Consider the following 26289-nt stretch of genomic DNA (forward strand, 5'->3'; position numbering starts at 1 on the left):
TCACCAGATTCACCAGTGTTTTGGAGTTGTATTGGACCGCCTCGATTTCTGAAAGCAAGAAATTGTTCTCAATTCAGTTTAAAATAATATTTCAATTTTTCAGTTATCAAAAACAATAATTTATCAGTTATTGCTCAGGATATACTCCTTGTCATGTCACATGATAGTTAACACTTGGACCACCTCAGCTGTTCTTATTAAGCAAATATAAAATTACTTCCCCTTTGGAACTTTTGGTTTAAAACAGATTATTTGCTCCTTGCCATCTTCTGAAACGCTTAGTATGGTTGATATATCAAATGCAGACTGCCTTGGAGATTTAGCTGTTCATGATTTAGAAGGTAGATTGTGAAGCTCTTTGAGACCTGAAGAGCAAGTTCTAAAAAGGTTGTAACTATTTTTCTGTTTTAGAAATCTCAGAAAAAATTGAAATTGGTAAACACATCTCAGTGATTTCCAGGCAAGCTTTAATTTGTTGCGATTGCATCTGTGCTGAGATTGAATCATAGAACCATTTGGGTTGAAAAAAACCTTTGAGATCATCAAGTCTAACTTGTAACCCAGGACTGCCAAGTCCATCACTAAACCATGTCACTAAGCACCACATCTACCTGTTCAAGTATCTCTAGAGATGGCGATTCCACCACCTCCCTGGGCAGCCTGTTCCAATGTTTGACCACCCTTTCAGTGAAGAAGCAGTGTTCAGAGAAGCACTGTTTCCAGTTTTAGGCAGGAGTGATCTGTTGTTAAAGCTCAATTACTAAGCTTTGGGACATACGTACTTACATTATATGTAAAAAATAGTTAAATCTATAAAAATATGTTAAACTAGTATTCATTGTGAGTTTCTTTCCTTAGGCGGGTAAGCACCAGGAGTATGAACAGAAACTACTGCAAGAATTATACAAACTAAACCCCAACTTTCTCCAGTTATCTACGGGTACAGTTGACAAGAACAAGAACAAAGTGACAGCACTGCAGAGGTATGATGTGTAAGTGCCTGGCTATGCTTGCTTTCTGGTTATTCCCAAAGAAAAACTTTCTTGTTCCTTTGCATCCCCTAAGTTGCCTGCTCTTTTTGGTGGATATTAAATGGTAAAGTCTCTCTCTTCTCTGTGCAGAGACATACGCACCACTTTGTTCTAGTTCAAAGTGAGTGTGAGTCTTAGTAAAGATACTTTTTTCTGCTGTGTGGATTGCTAGTTCAGAAAGAAGACACATATTTGCATAAAACCGTAATATTTATTAAAGAACAGATGTCAGCTTTCTTGGTAGGAGTCATGATTAATGCAGTATGTACTCTTACAACTGACATACCTTAGTCTTGATATGTGTTGGGTTTTTACAATTTTTTACATGGTTTATGGTGGAGTCCTTACATCAGGTGTAAGGACCTTGGAAATTGAAAGCCAAATCAGGTTCATTGTTTTCTGTGTGAATAAGAACTCATAAGATTGAATAAAAGATTTCTTGCTTTCATCTAGTAAAATTAAATAATATATATTTTTCACTATGTTGTAACTGCAAATACCACTTATTACTGCTTCTTAAAATAATATTATGTTGAAGTAGTTCAGGAAGTTACGAAAAAATTGGTATCCATTTGAGTACACAGTTGTGCAAAGATAAATGAAAGCCTATGGCTATCAGTCCTTATGTGAATTATCCACTCAAATGTCTTATTTAAGATAAAGAAATAAAAAATGTTAACTTTCTCCACTCCTTTTTGTAGGATTTTCATAAAAGATGGGCAGAGTGGAATGTAGACGTTAAATTGCAATTTTGTATGCACCTTTGCCTTGTAAGCGGGGTTTGTGTTGTGTGCCGTTTTATCCACTACTGAATTTTTCAGACATTAATTTGCCACTGGCAGTATCACTGCACAACAGTCTAAGTAAGAAAGTAGGTGCTGTATCTAAAATATTGCCAATGGAGCTTGAATAAGTAGTATGTAATTTTGAGAACTGGTATCCCAGCTGGTGTACTGAAAGTATTTTCTTTAACTTCTGGAGGAAGTATCATGCTTTTTGACTGCAAGTGGTCAGCACATCCAGTTGGATTTTTTTCTTGAGGACTGTGCCACTTCTTGGGCACTGGTTTGGTATTTGGAAGGTAGAGTGCAGTGAGTAAAGCGAATATACTACTTCCTGCAGTTGGGTATTGATTATTTTATGTTCAAAGTTTGAACTACTCTTAATTTGAAACCTAATTAGATCCCAGCAAAAGAAATTATATGAGTGAGGAGAGCATGCTCTATCTGAAACTGTAGCAAACTTTTAAGCCTTCAGAAAGCAGTTACGAACTGGAGCTTGGCCAGTCTCTGGTTCTAACATTTTGGCACTTGTGGAAAAAATGGCATGTTACTTTGAAGGCAACAAGTGGTCTGGACTTAGATTCTCTTGTCAGCTGAACAGTATCATCACAACAGGCTCTGTTGTTTGCTGATGCCTAGGCACCACCTTTTGGGTATCAAAGTGAATTTCTTCTTGCAGCTGGGATTTTGAAATGTTTCTTCAAGTCCTGTCTCATCAGTATACAATGTAGCTTGTGAGCTGATGAATGTATGTTGTTCTCCTTCACTGCTTTCCATCCAATTGGGTTCTTGGTTTCGTCTGATCATTGATATATTAATATTTCTGGCAGTTTGTCAGAGCCTCTGACAATATTGTTCTTGTTCCTGGGGTGCAGGATTTCTGTTTCACTCTAGAATAAAACAGAAGTTGAGTTCTAAATAGTAGACATCCAATTATAAATATCCAGTAGTACAAAAAAGTTTCTTAAACTGTGTATAAATGTTTTTTCACAAGTGTATTGTCATTTGAAACATCCTACTTGCAGACCTGCCCCCCCCCCCCCGCCCCCCCTTATGTTGAAGGCAAATGTTAAAATCTGCCAGTGCCACTTTGTGTATGTGGGTACTCATCTCTTGGTATGTTACTTGATAGTCATGGTGACTGCCTTCTTTCACAGTTAGAGGTATATTCCACATTTAAAATGTATCAAACTCATTGGGTTTTTTCCTGATGACCTTTTCCTAAAGAACTGAAATAAATGCTTTCTTATGCTTATTAAGCATTTGTCCTTGTTAAGCAATTGCCCTGTCTTTTAGAGAACAGCCCTTTAGAAGCATGCAGCTTTGAACTTAACCAAAACAAAAAACCCACATGTACAAAAACTCACCCCAAAATGTAAACCAGTTTCTCTTTACCTTTCTCCTTGGATGCAGAACTGACTTAATTCTGGCATTTTGAAGTTAGTTTTAGGATAGAGATGTCTTTGCATTGCAGTGGACATAAATTTTCATATTTATAATGTGTTAATGGATTGAAAGTATTTTTATATAGATTACAGCTTATTTTTGTAACAGCGAGAATATTAAATGACACTGCGCTGCTGCTGCTGGTGTGTCTCCATTACTCAATGTTTAATGTCTGATCAACTTGCTCTCTAACTTACTTCAAGTGTGTACAAAGCAAAGATTAGGTGTGTAAGTCGGGCCAGGGTGCTTACCTGTGTGCATATTGTATAAGTATATAAGAAAAGGTGGAAGCAGAACAAAATCTTACAATGCTAACCAAGACTAGAGGGTAGCTATAGTAATAACAATTTATCTGAATAAGAGTGGTAAACACTTGTGTTGCTATAGGCAGCTATAGGAATTTCCAGATTATCACTGCGAACTCACTGAATTGACCTAGATATTTAGGGTAAATGTCGGACTATGTAATAAACATATTAATGAAGGGGGGGCATCAGAAGAAACATGTATTTAGAAAAAAATTTTTGAAGGTTTGTTCCATGTGAAGACAGCACTTGGACACTGAAAACAGCATCCTGATTGAAGCAAATGAAAAGCTAAAGTTAATATAAAACCTGGAGAACGTCAGGCGAATTTATAGTAAGGTTGTAGGGTTAGCAGGTGACACTGTATTTGAATGCATTCAAATACATAGATGATATTCCAGCTCACTTCAATTTGGCTAAAATGTAACTATTTTCAGCAAAACTTGGGCTTTGAGTCCTCTTTTGAACTACTTTCAGATCTATGACATTTGATCTTACTTGAGAAAATGGAAGTAATTATGGTTTTAAACAAGAAATGAAGGGAGCAGTAACTTGAATGAACAGTGTGTTGGTCTGGTCCCACTGTCTGTAGTAAAACTGTGGACTCTTGTTTAGGTGTAACACACAAACTTCATCTGCTCAGGCCAAACATGATAGTCCTGGAACATAAAACATTATTTAATGAAAAAGTGGTTTAGTTCATGATTTACAGAACTTAAAAATGCTTATGGGATAAAGCAAATAATTCTAAATGAGGCATGTGTGGGTCTGGATACTTGAAGCTGTCGGTAGAGCTTTGGTGGTCTTTAGTTCTGTGGGGTTTATTTTTCCTCTTCCTCAAATGGGCAAGTTTGGACTTCAGTGTTGGCAAAGCAGCTATCTATTCAGTGAAGAAAACAGAATTCCTCCTAGTTTTCTTCCCTCCTTCCCCCACCAATTCTTTTTTTTTTTAAGTCATCACTATTTAAAATCTGAGAAATAATGTCCAGATAAACCTATTCTTACGGATTTTCTGGCACAAGGATTCATTTCCCCAGTGCTTACAATTTTTAAAAACACTTTCTTCATAACTTGAACTCTTTTTATTTTTTTTTTTTCACTCTTGCCTTTTTCCAGACCCAACAGTAATAACAAAGATGCCTGGCCATCATTACAGAGTTCAAGTAAATCAGCCAACGGTTTAACAATGGAACACAGGAAAACGCCTCCTATATTAGAAAATGGCACAGACCCAGAACACATGACTCCAGATGGTGCAGACTCAGATTTCGGGTAATTGTGCTGCGTTTTATACTTCAGATAGCTTGCTTTCTCTCTCACTGATTGGTGTGGAGGGAATGATTCTCCAGTTTCTGTGGCTGGAGAGCTGGATTCAAATCCCAATCAGGTCACAAAAAGCTGGGCTTAGCCTAGCCCATGTCAAAAAGACTGATTGGCAGATTGTGCAGGAGAACCCTACTGTGAAGTTAGTAAGTGATGGTACAGGTAAGGGCTGAGGGGAACTGAATAACCGGGGGATCAACAGCTTATATAGCTGCATGGTCCCAGCCAGAGCTGAGCCCTTCATTTCTGTACGGAAGCTTCCACAAAAATAACAAGCTAGTTGCTCTACATCGGGAGGCTTGTCACTTGGAAAAACTTCAACATGAGGAAACTAAATGTTAGGGCTGAGTATCTGTCATCTCTTTACAGTTGCACGTTCCAGAAACACAACTGCAGAGGTAAGGGTTCCCTGATTATCACTCAGTAACAGGAACAACACGGCAGCAGATTCAACTGAGGCTTCTTTGTGCAGAGGAAGTAATTCCTTTGCTTGCAATAACTTCATTATTGCTAACCAGCTTTTTTTCCTTTTCTGTTGCCCTCCTTGAGTAAAGCTGGTGCCCTCTTCCATCATAAGCATCACTTGCAGTTCCAGTGTGTAGTCTCATGCTGTTCTGTCTTTTATGGACCCCCTTAGGTAACATTGGGCTATTTCATTCAGAGGTTGGATGGGAAAATAAACCCTAATATTTTAAGTAGTGGAATAGCTGCTTAGGTAGCTGATCGTCGTTTAAAATCAATATTGAACTGATGCATTAACACTGAGTGCTATGGAAAGTGGTACCTTCTTATTAAGCTTAGCAGCAGTCCTGTTGAGGTATGATCAGAGATCCTATGGTTGCATCTCAGCAGTGACATGCAGCTTCCTTCTTGCCTTTTCGGAAAAAGTGTACTAAATGTAGGTAAAACTTTTGTACCCAATAGATAATAAATCTTGTTCATTCCTGAGGGCTGGAAGCCTGTCTTATGATTAAAGGCTCCTTCAGCAGGTTCAAGTATAATAAACATTTTCAGTGCTAAATTGTCATTAAAAGTTATCTTACATACAGCTTTTTGAACTGCAGCATTGTGACTTTCTGTCAGCAGCTTTGGGAAAAGAATTTGGCTGGAATATCAGTTCTACAATCAGAGTGATTGTGTAGTGAAGTACAGCAAACTTCTGTGCTATAGGTATTCAGAAGTTAGTAACCCAAGGCAGATTGTTCCAAATGGAAGAACTTGATTCATGCTGGTTTACCACTGGGTAGAAAATATTTGTAAATCTTCACTGGAGTAATACTTGTTTGCAAGTATATTTCCCTGATTTTTCTTTTATAGTCATAAATACTGCAGCTTCAATTAATCTTTCTGAGATACTAACTCAGTGTTCTTTTGCACAAAAATTTTTATTGATGGCTTACTCTTACACAGTTTCTTTAAAATGGAGAATTAATTCTGCTGGGGTTTGGCTCTAGCTATTCTGGGATGGAGAGAACAGATAAGGGGAGGCAATGTTATTGAATTCTTGGCCTTGGTATGTGGCTTTATGCAATATTTAAACTTTATGGCAGCAAGGAGTGTTTGAAAACAAGATGTAGCTAGAATCTGAAGTCTGCACCCAGTTAAAGTAATTACTATACATACGCGTGTGTGTGTCTTGTGCTAAGAGATCATGCCTGTAATTTGATTTGTATTATGTTTGGCCTCTTAATGGAACTGAAATTCATGTTATTCTGGTCCTTCCTTGTAGGACCATTATTTTGGGCTGCACAGCCTGATGCTTCTGCATCTTCTCTCATGGGTAGATAAAAATGAAAGTCCCCTGAAGTTACAAAGCGGAGATTTTAACCTGAACTTGAACTAATACTGTTTCATTAGTGTGGCATTTAGTATAGTAGGGCAACTCATAGATGCCTGTCAGAATCTTCAGTCCTGAGATGTTCCATTTCAATGAAGTCATGTTAATTCCCAGTGAATAGCTTTCTGAGGTGGTTTTCTGCACTCTTATCTTTTATTCTCTTTGTTAAAGTTTTTTATGCCATGTCTCTTCCTGCATTTTTCCCTTTCTGTCATCTCAAAATTCAGTCTTCTTACCTTGGAACTACTTTGTGCTATGTAAAACGTGAAGGCTGGTGGGAAGCTTAACTTGCCACCAGGACTAAATATTTAATTTAACCTTTTATCTCTCCCCAGATTTAGGATTTATATGGGAACTGACAACCTAAGTATTTGGAAAACAAATCTGTTCCCAAGTTTCTTTCCAGTAGTAGCATAGATTGAACTGACTAGTAGGGAATGCTGCCATAGGACAGGAGACCTGTTTTTATTTAATATATTTAAAACTTTCCTTTTGTTCCTTAACAGGACAGTCAACAAGCAGAGTGGAGAGTGGTGGGAAGAATATGGCAAACGATTGGAATGCTTATGATTAAAAACCCAGTCTCATAAATAGATTTTTTCTTTTTTAATTCCTCCTAATTAATTTTGCTTTGTCTTTATTTCAAGGCTTTTCTACCACTATGAAAGCAAACATTGATTTTCATGCTAAATACTTCAGTGTCTTATTGTCTCTTTTTCCCCTCCCACTTTTGCAGCCCTATCGACAAACCTTCAGATGCCCTCAGTATAGGAAATGGTGACAGCTCCCAGCAGGTAAGACACAAAGATAAACGTTGTGGAAGTAAGAACTGAGTCTGAGGACTTGGTGCAACCTGTAGTTGGAGAAGCAAGTACTTTCTGAAGTATATCATCATTTTACACAAAACTAAAAAAAAAAAAAAATGTACTGCTGAGTTCTTTATGTTTGACCTTGCACTGGGTTATATATTAACCGACCTAATTGCAGCGAAAAGTTTTGAGGAAATTTTTCAGCTTTATTGGTGAAGAATATTTTATATATAAACACTCATGTCCCAATTGTTTCTTTTCCTGTCTTGCCTGTAGATAACAAACAGTGACACACCTTCACCACCGCCTGGTTTAACAAAACCCAATCCAGTCATACCCATCAGTTCATCTAATCACAGTGCACGGTCCCCTTTTGAAGGGGCTGTAACAGAATCACAGTCGCTCTTTTCTGACAACTTTCGGCACCCTAATCCCATCCCTAGTGGGCTTCCTCCATTCCCCAGCTCTCCACAGACTTCAAATGACTGGCCCACAGCACCAGAACCACAGAGCCTCTTCACATCAGGTATGTACACAGGTAACACGGCTGGGCATTGCTTGCTTTTGCAACTGATGCCTAAGACTGTGTAGAACTAAAAACTTGTTCAATACTTTTTTTTTTACCCCTTCACAGATCATTAAGATTTTTCACTTGACTACAAATAAATTGCAGGGATGTAAGGGTTTATTCTAAAAAAACAATAAAATTTACAGAGTTTTCCAGCTGCATGGCTAAATTATTACAAGTGCTTGTTTTAGTTTTTCTTAGCCATGTGCCTGTCTAAAAAATGGGGTGACTTTTATGCTTAATATTTAATGTTACAGGTTTTTGAGTGGGGGAAATAAATGGTGTCAGTATATGTTGGTGGTGTAATCTGTTAGAATCTATAATTCCAACATCAGCTGTGCAATAGAAATCAGAATTCTCTTCAGTATCCTGTATAGTTATCTGGAGGTGCCTAATCTTTCTTTTCTGGAGTGAAATTATATACATTCAGAAAAGATAAAAATATCGTCAATTGCATCAACTGAAGGATACCTGTATTTTCCAGGTACTTTCCTATGAAATACCACTTCATATGAATGGAACATCATTTAGGGTGTATATGTGTAGTCTTGGGAATGGTTAACAGTATTTAAGAGCCCACAAATAATAAATCTGTGGGAGTTAGAAAATTAAATGACACTATCAGTAATAAATGGAATGTAAATGATACGTTAGGATGTAGTTGGTTTACTTGGTGATTAGTCTTCTTTTGATGTTTGTCTGTCTTCTGGATGTTATAACCCTGTTTGAACAGTATTTATTACTAAGGAAATTACTTGATGATGAGGTAGTATATGCACCAATTTTGTGAGGATTAAGTAGCAGAGAGACGATTTCCAGGTAGTAGGATCTTGTTTGTTTCATAATACAAAAATGTATAGTTGCTATTTAAATAAGAATACAAATTACAAGTTTCTGTCTGTCTAGAAACTCTTTTATCTATCGGCATGGATTTTAGAGTGAAAATAGAAGTGTAGATTTATTTTCTGAGGATACTGAGCTTAAATTTGAACTACTTAAAGCAGCAGACCAGGTTCCCTACCAGCAGGGGGAGTTAATGTGTGATACTGCCTTGTACTTACCAGCTTGTATTACCAGTTTTGAGGAAAAATACCATGAAACTAGATCCAGCCTTCACTAACCTGAATAAGAAATTTAGACTGTATAATGAAACGAAGCAGTAACTGAAAATGCAAGGAAATTCTGGTAACCTCTTTTTGCAACATTGCCTTAAAATATTTTAACAATATCTTATAATTCAGTTCCTTACTTCCTTTTGTTTTATCAAGGTGTCTGCTCAGTGTGGCTTGTTTTTCTTTATAATGGTAGGCAGTGGGGTGTTTTTGTTGTTTTAACCACTGCTTGGAGGTTTCCCCTTTGAGAGGGAACATCTACTCCCCACCTTTCTTGCACAGCAGAGCTGAAGCACAGCATTAATACTGAAAGCAAAATACTGAAGTGAATAACACCCTTATTTTAAACTCTGGTCACACTTCCATCCAGTAATACGGGTGTAAAGAAGGTTTTAAGCAAGTGTTTATTTGTCTTTTTCTACTTGGTGCTCTTACTAAAAATATTTACTTGACAAGGCTTTTCTGTAATTCAGGAACAGAGCAATTTTGCACTAAAAATACTATTTGCTAGTTTTACCACTTCACCTTAAGTAGAAGTCTATGACAGTTTGATCTGAAAGTGGCATTCTAAGCTGATGAATAAGGTGTCTTTGGGCATTGTGTAAAGAAGTACTGTATGAAAGGTAGCGGGCAACGTAGTGTGATATGCCCAGGCTGACATTTTTATATGGAAAAATAGTAATTCTTGTTCTAAATCCTGTTCCTCTCCTCTCTGACAGAAACCATACCAGTATCCTCTTCCACAGACTGGCAAGCGGCTTTTGGGTTTGGTTCCTCCAAACAGCAAGAGGACGACTTAGGGTTTGACCCCTTTGACATCACCCGCAAAGCCTTAGCAGACCTGATTGAGAAGGAACTGTCAGTCCAAGACCAGCCTTCCCTCTCGCCCACATCTCTTCAGAACCCTACCCCACACACTACAGCTGCCAAAGGGCCAGGCTCTGGATTCCTGCATCCTGCTGCACCAACAAATGCCAACTCTCTCAGTAGCACCTTTCCAGTCATGCCACAGAGGTTCCCACAGTTTCAACAGCATCGAGCAGTTTACAACTCCTTCAGTTTTCCAGGCCAAGCAGCTCGCTATCCTTGGATGGCCTTCCCACGCAATAGCATCATGCACTTGAACCACACAGCAAATCCCACCTCAAATAGTAATTTCTTGGACTTGAGTCTCCCACCACAACACAGCACAGGTCTGGGAGGGATTCCTATATCAGGTAGGTGTATCAGGACAGCCATGAATATGACTTAATGCTTTCAGCTTCTCTGAGCCAAGACAGGAAAAGAGAATAGCCAGTTACAAGTGGTAGAGTAGTATCTTTTGACTGCCATACTAGGTTTATGAACAGAGAGGGGAATGTTGTTTTAAATAGGCCCTTTCCATTTAAAAAAAAAAATTATCTGGATGTTTAGCCTTGTAATATTGAGCTTTATAAGGAAGGTGGAGTATTCTGTGCCCGCTTTACTTTGTGCCAAAGCAATTTGGTATTTTGGTTCTTCAGTCTTGCCAGGCTGGCTTTACTGAAGAGTAGGCCGTGGAAGCTCATTACAACTTCCATGTCAACATGCAGGTGCTGACCAGAGTTCTTAGAATTGTGCAAAAAATTGTAATACTGGTAATTTATGCCAGAAGTCTTGGTTGGGTTGTTCCCTCTTGTGCATAACCAAATGCCTGCACAATAAAACATTCAGTGCTGTTCATTTCTGTACTTCAGATGGTGTTAATATGCTAACTTTTCACTGAGTGGATGCTCGCAATGTGCGTCAGAGGATTCATCCTGATTGTGAGGGTTGCGATGTCAAAGGAAAATAAATGCGCAGTCAGGCCAGTTCAGGCTGCCCTGAATGGATTAGTAGGCTCTTACAGCAAATGTTAAAACTAAGAAGCTTGATTCTGTCTTGAATTGTCTTGATTAAAAGTTCGCTTGTGGAGTTTGGAGTCCTCCCATGCTTCTGATTTAGCTTGACCCAAACAGGTTCTCTTTTCCTAACAGGGGAAAAAAGTGTACTAAGTGTATAATGAAATGTAGGCAGAAAGTCTTTAAGCTTTTTGTGGCCTTGAGATGGAGAAAACTGCTTCTTGAGATATTGTCAGTGCTGTCGTCTTTTCATGGGTTTTGAGAAGTACTACCTGTGCTGTAAGAAAGTGATCTAGAAAAAGTAACTGTGTGGCTTTTGCTCTAGTACAAGAGCTAATTTGGCTGTTTACTTCCCTGTACTTTGTCCTCTTTGAAGGCTTGTTGCAGCTACAGTACTGCTGTAGGGTCCTTAGGCTGATTTGTAGTATAAACACGTGGTCCAGACTAGAAATGCAAGTAGTTCAAAGTTCTTTGTACTGGCAGTGGTGAAGTTTTTAGACTAAAATGACTGATATTGGTTACACTGGAGGGAAAAAAAAAAAAAGGAAAATGTTATTTCTGATGTGGAGTAAAAATGTGGCATCCATAGCACTGCAATTATTGCTCACTTCCCCGTAAACTTCATAGAACTTCTGGGAACATTGCAAGATACCAAGTTTTGACTTTACCACTCAGTTCTAAAAATTGCTGGTTCAAGGGGCCAGTAACAAGACTACCTTCTGAACTGGGGAGGCCAAGAAAATCCTGTAGTGTTGAAAGCCATCTGCTTGTAGTACAGATTGATTCTAGGTTTGCAAGAGTATTCTTTAAATTGCATTACTTTAATTTCCTTTTGGCAGTTTGAAAGTAGACCTCTGTGTTTATAGAAGACCTAGATCCTTGTTCCAGTCCTGAAGAGCCAGCTGTGTGGTGTTGGTTTATGCACAGCCCATGTCATGTACTTCCCCCATATATTTTAAAGCGACAGAGTTGATATTGAAGTATATCCTTTCTTGTATACAACTGCTGGAACAAATTAATCTCAAAACATTTTTGGCAGATACAGTGCTAAAACTAGAAAATAAACATCTGCTGTAATCTCAATGGAAGTTCCTTTGAGTTGGTCTTAATCTCTTGCTATACAAAGCTGTTAGTTGCCTGGCTGACAGCTAGGTAGCAGCAGTTGCTGCAGTGCAAACACTTCTCAGCTGATCTACATGTCAGCTTTGATATATCTTGCAAAAAAGAATAATTTGCATGAACACAGATAATTCCTTTTTCTTTTCCTGTTGTCAAAAATCAGCCAGTCTCAGGTAGTTTAGTTTTCTTTGCTGGGTTATGGATTTGTATTATTTGTATGGTATTTAGTGCATAGAGTTTTCTTGAGTTATCTAACTGCTTCAGAAGTACATGTAATTTGAAGGTTGAAGATGGCCTCATACCTTTTTTTTTATGTGCAGAGGTAATAGTTGCCAATCTATTGATTGATTGTTTTGGGTTTTTTTTTTTTCAAATCTAGTATACAGGTCTCAATTAATTTCTTTTATATTATTTTGAAAGAATAACTCCTGTTCTTTATGCTTGCTTTTAATTCATCACTAGCAGGTATATAATTATAAAATTTTCACAGTTTCCTTATTTTATTTAGATACAGCTGTCTGGTGGGATTGGGGGAGGAAACTGTTGTACGAGTACAGAGAAATCATGTCAGTGGGACTTTGTAATAGTGCTTTTTAACAGACTCTAGCTGACCTGCTAAGGAAGGTGGTGCATATCAATAGCTGTAAAGCAGTATGGAGAGACTAGTTGTAGTATACCTGAAGCTCCTTTTTATTAGCTCTTTTGTTAGTCTGTATTAAGGTGTTTAGAAACACAGCTGTTTCAGATGTAACAGCAAAAGAAACCTAGGGCAGGTGAAACTTCACATTCTGTCTTACAGCAAAGACCCTCAACTTCTGTAACTTCATGTGAATTCAGTAGGCTGTTTTCTAAATTCAAATTCAGTTGATTTCACAAAGTGTATTTGGTTAGGAAACTTGTATGAACAAAATGATACCTTTTAAACTCCTGCTGCTTCTGCTGTAGGCATTAGTATTCACATGAATTTGAAATGCTTATGTTTGACATGTTAAATGTAATGTTCTGAAGCTACCTTTTTGTGTAGTTAAGAATCAGAGCTGTGCTGTATTCATAACCATGCAGTTCCAGGTAGTGCTGTTTTTGTGATATGCACCAAATTTAAATGGAGGGGCACAGGTACTGCTTACCCATATATAAATTTTTTAAGCTCTCCTTTAAAAATAGTTTCTGTATGGAATTTGGTAGCCTGTTTCTCAGAGAAGTAGTTTTTACCAAAATCATTCTGCAGTTTCCAGCAAAGTGACATAGTGACACATGATTGACTTCATAATTTTATTAGGCGTATACTTGAAATGTGTCATATTTCACGCATACATTTGTTCCCAAGCCATATTTAAATGAACTTTTTGATTGACTGATTCCCAAACTAGCTTTTTCTTTCTCCATGTATGATTTTGCAAACCATAGCAGATGTTTAGGTGTTCTTGTCATAAGGATCAATTTAGGCTTGTTGCTGTTCTCTGGCATGGGATTCATTAGATGATTTACTGTGTAACTGTAACTGTGCTCCAGGACAAAAGTTCAGTGACTTATTATTCATGGCCATTGTGACTGTTGCTAAAAACAATCTTACTCTACATTGTGTTCATGCTATCCTAAGAATATAGGACAGTGACTATCCTTTATTCTGCAAATAACGCCAAAGGAAAGATCCGCTGACAGCAGCGTGGGGTGTGTGTGTGTATGCCTATATTTTTATGTTACTTTAAGATGACAGGAAACTCTGTAATTTGATAGCTAATATGCTATCATCTTTACTACCCGACTGCCCAGCAGTGTGTTCTAAAATAATAGGTATAGCATTGGATCATAGACTACGTCTCACATTAACAGTGTTTTGAGACAGATGCTTATGAAAGGAGATACATGCGTATTAGTAATGGGAAAATATCAATATATAGTTGAGTTTACTGAGTGGTTGGTAGTCATTGATTTTATTACATAGAAAAAGTACAAGAAAAAATTCACACACTTAGAAGTATGAGGAAGAAGTTGTAAATTACTAGTTCACCTTTCCCTTCAGTTCTATGGAAAATAAAGTACTTGACACTTTGAAACACTGGCTTGTCATTTCATTTATTAATTTCATAATTATCCTGAACATAATTACAAATGATAATTTAATTGTAAGAACTTTCAATTCAATAATAATGAGAGTGTTTGAAATTTGAACTCTTTCAAGACTAATGCCACACAATGTTGTGTGTTCTACGTAAATCATTGAAACCCCTTGAGCTGGAAGGGACTCACGAGGATCATAGAGTCCCACTCCTGACTCCACACAGGGATGTCTGAAAATTAAACCATACATCTCAGAGCATTGTCCAAATGCTTCTTGGCAAGCAATTTGTCTGTCATGCATATAATAGAAATCTAAGATAGAGGAAATAGTCAAGGGGATATAGAGACAGATAGGATGCACAAAGAATTAAACCCTGTTTAGGGCAGGGGAAGAAAAAAGTTTTACCCATTGTCCTTGAAGATAACCACTGTAAAACCCATCAAGGTATTTTAGCCATGAAGCCCGTTGATGTGGAGATTGCTGTAGACTTCTGTGATCTGTTCCTGAAACTTAAACAGGGGGCTTGAATGTCATATGTCTTTGTAGTTGAAAGTAATTAACAAATGAAAATTTTGTGCTCTCAAGACCTTTTGTTTTCATATGGCTTATCTCTTGAATGTGAACAACCTAATTGATGGAATTACACGTATTTAAAGATGAGATTGAGACAATAAATAGGTTGACGGTTTTATTAAGTTTGGGTGCCGTCCAGCAGTCTTTGTGGTAGTGGTGTTGCATTTCCTTATCGAGACACTGATTAGCATGTGCGTTTTTGAATCTTGCCCACATTTAGGTTTTAGTGAAGCAATAGGTGGTAGTGGGAAGGGCAAATCGGTGATGGTTGTATTAAGACGGTCCAACTTCTTCCTGCTCTTAAGTCTTGAGCTCTTCCGTATCTTAAAAACTTGTGTTGCTGCATCATCTCCCACTTTAAATTTTCTGGCCTCTGTGCCCCCACCTATTGTATGTCTTGAATATCAAATCTTTTCTTGCCTAATGCTACCTTTTGGACAACATTCTAGTAAAACACAGAAGATCTCTATATGCTGGCTGTGATCATACTGTTTAAAATACTTTAGACAGTGGAGAAAGGTGAGATACCAGAATTAGTGCTGACATGCTCTGCCTTTAATACTAAGAGTCCTCGTCTGATTTCATATTTTCCCAAAATGTAACCTCATTTCCGTTTGGGGCACACATTTGACCTTTGTCCTTTTGACCTTGTGTCCTCTGGGTTGATTCTTAGTAGTTGATTCTGTCTCCTGAACAAAAAAAACCCACAACTTGTTTTATACAGTTGTGGAACCAAAAAAATCAAATTTGCAGCATAGCAGCTGACGCTTTTCTGTGGTCTCAGGATAGTAATTCAGTATGGAATTCTGCTTCTGCTACTGTGCATTTTTAAAAGAGGGTCTGGCCTGTGTGGTAGGGCTGAATTCAGCATTTTGTAAAACTTAAAATTCTCCAAACGCTGTGTACAAAATGCATTTAATCCTATACCCTAGCAACAGGCAGTGTGACTTAAGAGATGTGAGGCTGCACTGTTTTATTTGGGTGCAGCGGTTGAAAGAGCATTTTGCTACACTCTTCCTCTTGACCTGACAATATATGAAAGGTTTAACACTGTTTTTTAAGTATTGATGGCCCTGTTTTTAATGGTAAGAAATGCAGTAGTCCATTAATTTTCTGTCCTAATCCTTTAAAGAAGACCGTTTGCTCTCTTGATGGTCTTCCTTGATGTTTGGCCTTCTGACAGCAGCTGGGCAGAAGGCATGGCAGCCAAATGTCATCTTTTCTGTGCCCCTGGTTAGATCTATGGCTGCCTTTAGCTGAAGTCTTTCTCTGATTAGGTATAAATATTGAAAATGGGACATCTGGTGAAAAACTTGGCTGATACAACTGTTGTTGGTGCTGTGTGTGTGGCACCTACAAAGGTTTGTACCTTTCCAGACTGTAAGGCAGCTCTTCTCAGAAGTGAATGTGTTACTGTGATGCCAAGGTCTCTTCTCATTTGAAAATAAAGGTCTGAACACTGCTTTGAAATTGTAAGATGAAAAGTGCCATTTGTAAATGACCCTCAGATATTTTCCCCAACAATGATGACTGCTCCTAGTTCAGCCTTTGCCACTGAGTATTTTGTTCTTCTCATCAGTCCTTATGCCCACTGCATCCCTCTTAGTTCCATAGAGGTTCTCAGCCCTCCTTCTTTAGGAGGTGCTTTGTGTGTATGTGTGTTTCCCACCTCCAAAATTCATTCTCCTTTTATTTCCAGTCATAACTAACTTTCTGTTTCACTGGTGAAAAGGTGAAGTGTTCAGCACAATATGGAATAAATTCAATTTGAAAATAAACGGAAGCTTGCTTGCTTTTGTTGCTCTGGAGGTGTTGTGGTTGTGTTTTTTAATGCACCCAGAGTGATGCTGCTAGGTTTAAAACAAAGTAAATGGAAGTGTAATTTCAGATTAACATCAAAAATATTAAATCAGTGCCAAGATTGAAGTCACACTGTTGAAATCTGCTGTGGGTATTCCTTGTCTTGCTTTTGGAGTCTTGTTCCTTCACTCCCATACACTTTCTACATTTACTGCTAAGGGCTGCCTGCCTTAGCATTAATCTTGTCACGATCTCTAAGAGAACTTCATCCACAGCACCTGCCCTCTAAGTCCTGCTACTTCTCCATCTGTTCCAAAATGTCTTGTCACACACACACACACACACTTCCCTCCCAGTGCCTTTCCAGTGCTAATATTGCAACTGTTTTTAAAACCCTGTGGAATTTTTTCTTATTGTTTCGGAGATACTGTTCCAAATAAAGCTCAATATATAAATATCTGTGCCCTCATCTCTGGAAGCTTGCTTTTAAGCTCTTATGAATTTCTTAAAATCTGTGATTGTGATTGTACAATTATTAGGGATGGCAGTAAAAGACTGAGTAGTAAGATAACTGTTTTTAAATGTGTAATTTTATTTTGGAAGAAAATGTGTCAAAATGTATTTTTTCTACTTTTTTCCTTTACAGTCTTCAAACTTCTCTTGGCTGCAATAGATCAGAGGAATGACTAATCACATTAACACTGCTAGACTTGAAATAAATGCAGTGTTGGCTGGAATAGGTGGCCTGAGTGGCTGACCCAGTTTGCATTCTGGACCATCAGTCCTGACAGCTTTTTGGGTAACTCTTCACCAGAAATGGGGGGAAATGAGCACATGGGAGCCATTTCACATCAGACTTCCTGACTGATAGTAGCAGTGACACCAGATGAGCTTTGGCTGCACCAAATACTGGGCCTTTGCCTATTTTTATTGCTTATGGAACAAGAACTTTGCTTTGTTCTTCAGGGCTGATTCAAGAAAGTTTAGACAGGCAGTTTCCTTTCACGGGTAACCTGTAAGGCCTTGGGATGGCTCTGCAGTCGTGTAAGAGGCAGCTCTGTTGGCTGCTGCAGCGTTTGCCTCCCTCCTCCAGCAGGCAGGTGCTTAGCTGTGAGGTGCAGTGCTCTCTTGGACGCTCTTTTAAAATACAAACTGGTATTTCAAAAAACACAGTAGACCACTAGCATGAGTTAAAAGATGTAATTATCTTAGTGATGTTAAAAACCTGGCATTTTCCCTTTAAAGACTGGAAATAAGTACACTTGGCACTGCCAAGTGTAAATAGTGGTGCCTAACAAGAGGCTGTGCCTTGTGTGGGGAGCGGAAACTTTGCCACCTTCCGAGTCAAGTCCATCTTGCAAAATGCCAATTATGACTGAATTTTAGCAAAAAGCACAGATAGTTTGTAGGCATCCTGTGTAAAAAAAAAAAAAAAAAAAAAAAAATCTTGAAATGCACAGATTTGAGCATCCATTTAAGAAAGAGCAAACACACTTTTAAAAAAAATTGTATTTGGGAGGGGTGTAAATGACACATCCTGAAGGGGTAGCAGCAGTGGGATGAGCAGCTTTACAAAAAGTGTTTCTCCTCCTAGTGATACCAAATCACACTTGGGGCAAGGGGGAGGGAATCTGATCTTTTCCATACCTTGACATCTCTTGGTTTCTTCCACATCACAACCTCATTTGAACTTCAGCTTGTTCCCGAAGGAGTTCTTTAAAAAGTACAGCACATCTTTGAAATGTGGGTCACCTCTATTACAAGACAGCATTTAGAATCAGAATGAAATTCATGTCATAGAAGTTCTGGTTCTCTTCTCAGCTTTCTCGCATTTTACCTCAATCATTCTGTGGGAATATTAGATAACTGCAAATATACATCAGTCTTAATTGTTGGCTACAGATGTAGGAAGAATTAAAAATGAGTTGATAATTTCTCAGAGTAGGTATTCACTGTGCTAATACTAGTCTCTCACCCTTGGTCAGAGAATTGCCTGGGTACTCCTGGAATCCAGAACCTTCACAAGTTGATAGACTCTTGCTAATTGTTGATACAGCTTTGAAAATCTGATTTTTCTTTGATAATTCTAGCTATTGCATTGGCCATAGGGCAAATTCCATATATTTTGTCTTTTTAATACATGTATCTATGCATGTACCCACAGCTACACTTGTATGCACAGGATCTTCATTTGAGGTCAAAGGGGTTTTTACTGACAAAGTAACCTGGTAAGATTGATCCTGACGCAGGATCTAAGTAAGCAGCAGGTATACTTGGGTTACAAGAAACTTCATTTTCTCAAACAAATGGAGTTGCATGTCTTTCTCAGCTTTTTATCCGAAGTGTTCTGTATGTAGGATTCAGGTATTTATTTTCTTTGTTTCAGTATCTTAAGTCTTTGTGTGCTCAGTATAGATTTATGTTGATATTTAAAAATCTTCCGTGGTGAGAACTGGCTATCTTCTTATGGGATCCTTCTTTGCATGAAAAGCATCTTGTTAGCCCACATGAAAAAGAGGCTATTATACTGACTGTTTATTGTGGATTTGTATGCAGGACAGTGGGCCCAAACTTGATTGACGTTCTACAGTTGACCACTATGTGTTTTTAGCAATAAACAATTAAAAGTCAGCAATAAAAAATGGCAGTATGCCGTGGAAACACTTGATATGAAGTCACACATGTTTTTCCAAGCAAGTTAGAATCTCGAGTTGAAATTTACTTACAGCTTAAAATTGGATGGATGGCTGCTGAAATTATGTATTAGATTTGGTCTCTTGAGCCATGGTAGGTAGAAGTCAATCACAAGAACTTTCCAGAATATTTAAAGTAAAGTTGCTTTTCTCAAACCGGATGAAACTCTGATGCTGTACATACAAGCAAATATGAATATTCTTGTTGAATATCTAAGGTGAGTTGTCCCATCAGTGATGTTGTAGAAGGGATTTCCCCAGCAAAAAAAATTTACTTTCTGACTCTTAACACTAGTTTAATCACAGCAAGCCTAAAAGTTGTACTTTCAGATCTTCATCAAAAAGGGAAATTATTTAGAAAAATTTACTTTCCCATTTGAAGTGTATACTTTCCAATATATTCCTCTTCTATTGGTAGTTTGACTTACTGGCATGTTAAGTTGCACTTTTGATACATCTTAAAATTAAAAATTAGTGCTTTTCTTGATGTAAATTGCTATCTTTTAAATTGGGTACATGTGGAGTTAATATAACTATGGAAATCAATGTGGAATCAAAATAAAAGCTGCTTTACTTGCATTATTTTAAAGCTGAGGGTAGACTAGTGTTTATTGACTGTCAAAGCCAATTTTGTAGGTATGAGTATGTATGTATGCTTCTTTTGCTTCCCCAGCTTATAGAGCTCATGATCATAAAACTTTTAATTTGAAATCTGCACTGTGGAATGACTCTTAGAAGGCTGTTTTCATGGATTTGCCAAGTTGCTTCCTCTGTGTCACTGAGAATGTCAGCAAGGCTTTGAAATGTTCCCTGCAAACAGCTTTATCTTGTAGTGCTCCTGTCATTTGGTATCTCCCTAAAGTGAAGTGGCTACTTTTGTATTCCTGATGGGCAGGACAGATTCAGTTCTTTAATCTCCTGGTGATGTTCTTAGGCCTCTGTGAATGGGTGAATCTTGATCGTTTGGGTTAAGCATTGTGAGATGCCTAGAAATCTGGATACACAGAATTAATGGTGTTTTAAGAGTGAAATTCCTCAGACTACAGCAGTGTAGCTGGGATTTTTCTCATGGTTTTAAAAAATGCATGAGCAAACAAGCTTATTATTCATATTAAAGTGGCACAGGTAATTTTTATTGTAACTGTTTTGTTGATGGCTAAGTATATAAGCTTTGGATGAAAGGCTTTTTTGTTTATTTAATGTCATTGAGCATAATTTCATTTTAGGCTGTGGCAAATCATCCTTTCCTCTTCCCCACTTGAAGTGGAATAGTGGACAACTTTTTGCACAATATAAATGCCAATAGCAGAAAGTCACTTTGAGATGAAAACTGAGAAGCCCCAGTCCCTTTTTGGAATAGGGTAACAGGATGTGTCACAGAAAGCACGGACTATCTGTAGTATCTGTGAAAACAGTAGCACAAAGTGCAGGCTGAGGCTAACAGGGATGTCACTGCAAAGGGTATGCTTTTCTGGTGGCCCCATTTGTTTCTGATTGAGTTGAAAGACTCCTGGTGAGCTCTTTCTGGTAGTCTTTCCTGTTCCTTTGTCATTCTGGTTGTCTTGGCAAAGCTTCAGAACTAACTTTACCGTGCAGTGTCCTTGAAGATCTCACAAGGGCCTTTTTAGGAGCAGGACATTGCAATAGCCATTCTGTCACCAAATACACCTCGATAGTCGCTTTTGTTGCCACTCTGTGCGGTCAAGTATGTGACGTTGCTAAAAAGTTTCTTCTCTCATAGGATGGTTTTCCTCTGAAATTCTTGTGCTTGTTTGAAGCTTTTCTGTACCACTATTGTGTGCCTTGGTCACACACATGGCACACTGATGAGCTCTTAAAAAAGAAATAATTGCAACCTAGATTTGCAGGACTGCTTGCTTTTCAGCAGGACTAGAATATTTAGGACTCGACATAAAGATATTTAATGGCTTTGTACAAATATTATGAAATCAGACACTTGTAATAGCTTGGAATATAATTTTGGCAAAGAAATATGCTTACTTAATATGATGATCTTGTGATCTTTGCTGTTGGTCATATTTATGTAAGTATATACTGTGTGAATTTTGATAGGGATTTGGCCATAGACTTGTATCAGAATTGGGGCAATAATTTGACATGGTCTGGTCTTGCTAGGACATTTGAGTGAGCTTGTCTCCTGCCCAGTAAACTAAGACATGCTACCCCATTACCCTCAGTATAAAAGATAAGTGCCCTCAGCATCACAAATGTGGTGCAGCCAAATCTGAAGCACTTCTGGGTTTATGTTGTGGTGTCATTTGTCAGAAGTTATGAAGTCATGGAACAGCCCATATCAATGCAGCTGATGCTTGTGCAAACTTGTTCTAAAGTGTTGATTATGTACAACAGAACAGTGTTCCTGGCTTGGCCATCATCCTCTTTGCCATCTCTCCCCCAAATACAGACTGCTTTGCCTCATTTGAAGGAATAATGTTAAGGCATCGCAGGCAGAAGATATTGAGGTAATGCTATGACACTGTCTGGTAAGATGTCATGATGGGGCAATGATTTTATTTAAAATTAATTAAATGACCAGGTTTTACATAGATGAACATGCAAGCTTCTCAATTATATTCTATTTTAAGCTGACTTTTAAGTTTGGGTTTTTTTATTTAAATCAGGTGAACAGGTTAAGTTTGTGGTAAAGCTTTTTTTCTTCCCTTTGCTCACTTTAGGACAGTGGTTGACTGAATTTTACATACAAGTGTTTGTATTTCATGTTGGTATAATACCTCAGACACATGAAAAAGATCAGCACTAGAACTGTGGCATCTGTTCACCTGTGTAAAGGCAAGTTTCCACTCGACTAGATTGGATTATGAAATGCACATCAAGGGAAGACTGGAGTTCAGGGTGTGTATTTAAGCCTATTTTTCATCTGAGTGGTGGTGCCTTCAGTGGTGCTTCACCAGGTTGTTCTCTCTTTGGAGACAAAGCTGGGGCATAGGGGGAGGAATCTCCAATTTATCTTGGTGTGTAAAATCTTGATTGCAGTCAACTGGGTTTTAACTTGTTTTATTCTGGTTTCCCACTCTCTGTGGACATACTGCTTTAAATTAGGATGAGGCTATGGAAGGATGGGTAAGTGTTTACACTCCTTGTCTCATGCCCCTAGGTTATGATGTTCAATTCAGAAGTCTGCTAGCTAGCTAGGTAAAACACTACTCCAACCAATTAAGTTTAGAAGCAGGGAAAGATAATGGGCAAATGCCCTTTTTAATGGATCTGTATTAACTGGGAGCTAGCCTTTTCTCATTTTTAGCTGTGGTACTAACTTCATGGTGAAGCATAACTTAATTAACAGAAGGGACAAACAAACTGACTAGCAAATAGAATTTCTTCTGAAGATACTTAACTTTCTTCAGGTAGTGGAAGTAACTCCTGCCTCTGAGGTGAACTTGCATTTTTTTTCTTAGGCTGTTGGTTTAAAACTTGTCAAGACTCAAAGACATGCTGATTTTAATTCTTCGGATTGGATATTGCAGCATAGAGCCTGGAGATTGCTCACGTACTTGGGTTGCATCAGGAATTTTTCCAACTAGGTGTTTTACCCGTCATAGCCAGTAACTGAGGCCTCAGAGGGCAGTGCAGGGAGTATTGTAGAGCATCGTATATTCTCTATTCATCCCATCTACTTAACACCTTCATGCACTTAAATCAGTTCCCAGATCTCATATTACAGGAATATTTTAATTTTTGCTTAGGGACAGGGAGTCTGACAAAGCTGTGAAGCTTTGGTCCTGTTTGGGTGGATGTTTTTTTACCCTGTGCATTTGTTAGCCAAGCTGGAAAAACCCTGTTACAGACACTTGAGTAATGTGTTGCTTGCTTTTTTCTTTGGTATCAGAGGGCAATGATTTCATCATAGCTTGCCTTTCAACCCTACAAACCCAGCTGTCTGGGAAAGACAATAAATCTTTTGGAATTCTCTGTGTTGTCACTTTTGTACCCAGGAGCACAAGATTTTAATAAATGAACTGCCTTATTGCTAGCAAATGCATCCTTTTAGGCCTTTGATCTCTTCTGTGATTCCAAGTGGATTTTGTACTTATAGTTGAGATAAAGGGCAGGTCTTCCTCAGTTTCTTCTTATTTTTGTTCCTGTGTTAGGGTACACAGCAATGGTGCACTATACATGCCTCACAGATGAATGTCTCCTCACCAAACAGTGCCAGCCTCTTCTGTTCTTTGAAAATCTTGTATCTCAGCTGCTTGCTATCTTTTTGGACTCTTACATATACTGCATTATGTCTCTCTTAAATGGAGGATAACATGAAAAAAATACACATATTTTCTTAGCCCAGGGTGGCCTAATGCTCTCTTACATTTATTTTCCTATCCTGTTCCTTGTAAGTATGACATCTTGCTGGCTTTGTCTTGACTAGACTTCCTCAATGATGTGTTGCAAGTGTGTCGTTTACTATGTGTTTATGTTCTTGCTCATGAGCTTTGAGGGCATATTGGGGATTATTAGTGTCCCTAAGATCGTGAGCTTGCATATCCTCAGCTCACAGGTACTGCGATGAGTGTGCTCACTCATGCATGGTCCTAGTAAGCATCTTGTGTGTGCTTTTTCCCTTGTAGTAGAAGGGATTAATTAAACTGAGCTTCATTTCTTTGCACAAGCTGTTGGAGTCGGTGGTGAGAAAATAAAGTGGAAACTAATGGTGTACCATGCAGAATCTGTTGGACAGTTATTTCTGTGATTGTGAGCTGGCTACTTTTGTTCTGAAAAATTAATTTAGATCTTGTCTCCAGTAGGCTTATGGATGTTCAAGAGGGTTGTGAGCAAATATCAAGGATATTTCTGACTAACACTTTTTTCAGTTTTATTTTTTTAACCCTAGAATCATAGGTTTGAATGAAAAATGTATTGCACCGAACTATTTAAAACTGTGTGCATTGGTATTGCAAAGAAAAAAGTGAGAGCTCTGGAGGGAACAGGAAGTAGATTCAATGTATAGTAGGAGAAATTAAAGTAGAAGTGAAAGCCAGTTGTGTGCATTATGGCTTGATGCTAAACAGACATAGAACAAGTTACCGATAAGCTTGCGTTTTTTTCACCCGAAGTGACTTGTACACCAGGCCCCACAGAACACAGTGCTGCACATAGTGTGTGGATAAAGTCACATTTGTCTGGACACTTCCTGCATCTGTTGCTAAAGTGTTACTAAAAAGCTGCTCTTAGGTTACTTGTGTGAGGCAGAGCTGCAGTTCGTTACTGCTATTTTTCTTCTCCTGTAGCATTTAAAAATTTTAATCTTTAGATGTAACATGATGCATGTAGTAAGGGGTAGGCTTTTGGGTTTACTTCCACTACCTGACTTCTGACCTGTCTCTTCGTTTATGGAAATGCCTAGGAGTTGTCTGTCTGTCCCATGGAGGTATCTCATGCTGTAACCTCTGAGCAAGAGTGGTTCCCCAGTCTCAGCCAGTGAGTGGGGATAACAGCGGTTGTCTGTAAACCTTCCATAGTCTGTTGTCAAATGTATTTTGGAAACTTGCCCAGGCACAGAGGATGATTTTCCTAGTACACTCTGCATCTGTGCTGTTATCCCTGTCCAGGCTCCATGCGTAGCATCAGTCTGTCTGGCCACAGATACTTAGTGACACTTAGTCAGCTGCTGTACTGTTGTGTGGGGACATTTATGCATGCCGATGGATGCTTGTGTGAAAACTGCTGCATTAGGCATGCATAGGGTTAGAAATTAATGCATTGCTCCAACAGTCATCATAGGCAAAGTAGATATAGCAGATTTGCATAATAACTTGTTTTGAAGTTCAGTTGGTGATACGGTCTGAAATATTTATTTCCTGTGATTTGTGATTAAAGTTGCTTGCTGCAATTCTATACAAAAGCAGAATCTTATATAATGTTTGTTCTAAAAAACCTCTGGTCTGGGGAAGGGAAGGTTCTGCATGAAAGCACAGGATATCAAGAATTTGCATTCCCCCGTGCCCCCCATTACAAAAAGGTAATTGCTCAAGACATCAATTCTTTCTAAAATTCTAAAAATTGCCAAGGCAGGTTTTGATAGCAAGTGAGATTGCTTTCTTCACTCTCCAGCATACAGCGTTGCAAGTTAGTGATACCCTCTAATTTTCTATGAAGACTTAAGTCTTCTGTTGTTGATGAAGTAGTAGTGTTTTCTAAGTATCTCACTGTAACACTTCTGATTGACATCGGGGTCCTTTCTTCAATTGTGTTTTCTAAGTATCTCACTGTAACACTTCTGATTGACATCGGGGTCCTTTCTTCAATTAGGATAGTCAGAGATGGTTTAGGAAAAAAAAAAAGTTGTATTAGAGGCCTTTGTCAAAAAGGGCATGCTACCAATGTACTACCCAACACGCGTGGTCATATATATATTTGACCACAAGTATGATTTCTGTATTGGCTGATAAATGCTAGGATGCTTGTCTGGTTTGTTTTGCTTTGAGACATCTAAAGCAGGAGATGATTGTAGAACCTGATAGTCTGTTCTAGATAGTAAGGTTTAACGTGTTTTTGTTCAGGGATCACTTGCTGTAGTGCTAATAGGCACATTATCCTGCTGTCCTTTTTCAGTATGTGCCCTGAAACATTCAGGCAAATAGTTGACTTGACTGTTTTGGTGTCCAGCTGGTTTGCTTCTAACCAAAGTTTTGAGGATATTGCTGTGTCGGGAATTATTCTGAACAGTCTCTAAAGAATTTTCACTACTGTTCTTCAACTGCAAGAGGAAATTGCACTCCCTCCAACTTCGAGAACCTAATTACCACTTCCTTTGGAAGAACATCTGTAGGGCTATGAATGAGTGAGCTGTAACAAACAAAAAACTTCTGTGATGTTCCTCCACCTCATTGGTTCCTCGTGTTCAGTTTCTATCACAAAGCCCTACCTAGCCTTTCTTCATTTTAACATACTTCACAGAAAACAACCCTTTTGAGCCTGCTGCCCATTCATAAAG

General features: G+C 38.3%; 1 protein-coding gene across 8 annotated transcripts in view; it reads left to right on the forward strand.

Annotated features, from left to right (window-relative positions):
- Positions 1-26289, forward strand: part of CNOT4 (CCR4-NOT transcription complex subunit 4) — an 82769-nt gene that overhangs the window by 53724 nt on the left and 2756 nt on the right. For 3 of the 8 annotated variants that reach the window (XM_037388811.1, XM_037388817.1, XM_037388812.1), the window contains exons 7-11: positions 859-992; positions 4681-4836; positions 7461-7518; positions 7810-8059; positions 9933-10430. In XM_037388811.1, coding sequence (XP_037244708.1) covers positions 859-992; positions 4681-4836; positions 7461-7518; positions 7810-8059; positions 9933-10430 — 1096 coding nt within the window. The remainder of the gene's footprint in view (positions 1-858; positions 993-4680; positions 4837-7460; positions 7519-7809; positions 8060-9932; positions 10431-26289) is intronic. The other 5 variants (XM_037388815.1, XM_037388818.1, XM_037388816.1 and 2 more) reach the window with 3 other exon arrangements.

This window comes from Falco rusticolus, chromosome 5, assembly GCF_015220075.1.
Source record: "Falco rusticolus isolate bFalRus1 chromosome 5, bFalRus1.pri, whole genome shotgun sequence".
Lineage (NCBI taxonomy): Eukaryota > Metazoa > Chordata > Aves > Falconiformes > Falconidae > Falco > Falco rusticolus.